This window comes from Carlito syrichta, unplaced genomic scaffold, assembly GCF_000164805.1.
Source record: "Carlito syrichta isolate Samal-C Ts95f unplaced genomic scaffold, Tarsius_syrichta-2.0.1 Scaffold314111, whole genome shotgun sequence".
NCBI lineage: Eukaryota > Metazoa > Chordata > Mammalia > Primates > Tarsiidae > Carlito > Carlito syrichta.
In genome coordinates this window covers 1,535,953-1,537,701 of record NW_007258207.1, presented here as the reverse complement: position 1 = coordinate 1,537,701, position 1,749 = coordinate 1,535,953, and the positions used below count along the sequence as shown (strand labels likewise).

Here is a 1,749-nt window from a genome sequence, read left to right as displayed (position 1 = left end):
CCCGGCTGATTTTTAAAATTTATGTAGAGATGAGGTCTCGCTGCCAGGCGGGTCTCGAACCCGCGGGCTCAGGCAATCCACTCACTTCAGCCTCCCAAAGGCGCGGGATTACAGGCTGAGCCACTGAGCCTGGCTGAGCAAGACTTTTCTAATGGCTGAAATAATTAACACATTAAGGAAATACTGATGTAAAACAATTGCTTTCATTATTGCCCAGAAAAGGTCCTGGCTCAGAATGCTGGTCCAGTCATGGAATCTAGTTTTCTTTGATCCCATCAAAACAGCTAGAAAGCAGGGTTGGGCTGCAACACTAGTTGTCATCAGGCAGTCTGTGTCATGAACTTCTACTCAATCTCAACTTAGAGAAACAGGACTCATTTTCAAGATGTATGCTAAAAGAAGGGGTCTCGATTTACTTGGTTTATGTCAATGAGACAGGATGGTTCATGAACATTTGGGGAGCCACTAATTAAAAATAATTCCTGTCTTTTTTTTTAACCACCAGTCTCTTTCTCAAGATAAAGCCAGCCTTGTATGATGCACTAAAACTGCATTAGTAAAACCTGTAAATTCAGTGTAAGGTAAGTGTACACCTGCATTTGCTCTGATGCATATGAAACAGCATGAGTGAAAGCTTACTTCATTCATAATCTTTGCATTATTCTGGGCCAAAACCATGTTCATGGAGTCCATCAATGTGGAATACTTCAAAGTGTCTGGGTGCTGGCGGTACTTCTTTTCACTAATAATCTCCATGGCTTTCTTGTTTTTCTCGGCTTCCAGGGAGCCCAGAGGGAGCCATCCAATTCCCTTCATGAAGTCGGCATAATCAGCTTTGTACTGATTCTACAAAAGAGGCAAAATTCACTGATGAGAAAAAAAAAAATCAAAACTTCCCAAGGATCCTGTGTGTTTAATAGTCCACAACTTTCACTTCAGTTTCCAACCAGTAGTATATTGAACTTCAACCACCTTTATCCCTAAACTTTTATCTCTTTTACATTTCCTTGTGTGAGAAATTAAAAATAAGCAGAACTATCTTTGTGTTTTCTTTTTCTTAATGTTTCTATAAATTAAAAAATGCTAGGAAATAGCAAATAGATTTGTCTGCTATATGACTATTACCTCTTTGAGAAAGATGACTATGCTACCCTTTCTTATTTCTCTTTCTCTACAAGTCTGTTACACTCACCACTGTTAAAATTTCCTCAGGTGCGCCAGAAACATTCCAAGCACTTTGTGTAAATTTCATTTTTTGCCCCTCATCTCTGATATTTCTCTCTACAACTGAACCATGGTTGCTTTCATTTGGGTATTTATGTATCCCCTTGGCAATGAATAGCTCCGTTTTTACATTCCTAAAGTGATGTATGCTTAGTGTGGTCAGCTTTTGGTCTGTAACTTAAATTCACTTCCTCCAGCCATCAAATAGCCTCTTGAGCTGAATTCTTGACTTTATACTCTATCTTCCCTATACTTATTCCTGAAGCTGTCTCAGTCATCACTTCCTCAGTATCAGTTGAGATGTCATTAGTGAGCTCGGCAGATGCAAACTTAGCAGTAGTGAAATAAAAGTGGGTTGGGAGTGAGGGGCTAGATATGTCAGGTTATCTGATTTCTTACTTTACTTTTCATTCCTCTATCGAGAGCCTATTATGTTTTTGACCCTTTTTGCTAGACATATTTCCTTCAGTACATTCCTTCTGAGACCAAATTTCTTTTTTTTTTTTTTTTTTGAGTTGGAATCGC

General features: G+C 38.9%; 1 protein-coding gene across 1 annotated transcript in view; it reads right to left on the bottom strand.

Annotated features, from left to right (window-relative positions):
* Positions 1-1,749, bottom strand: part of NEB (nebulin) — a 223,551-nt gene that overhangs the window by 149,841 nt on the left and 71,961 nt on the right. The window contains exon 46 of the mRNA XM_008071077.1: positions 640-846. Coding sequence (XP_008069268.1) covers positions 640-846 — 207 coding nt within the window. The remainder of the gene's footprint in view (positions 1-639; positions 847-1,749) is intronic.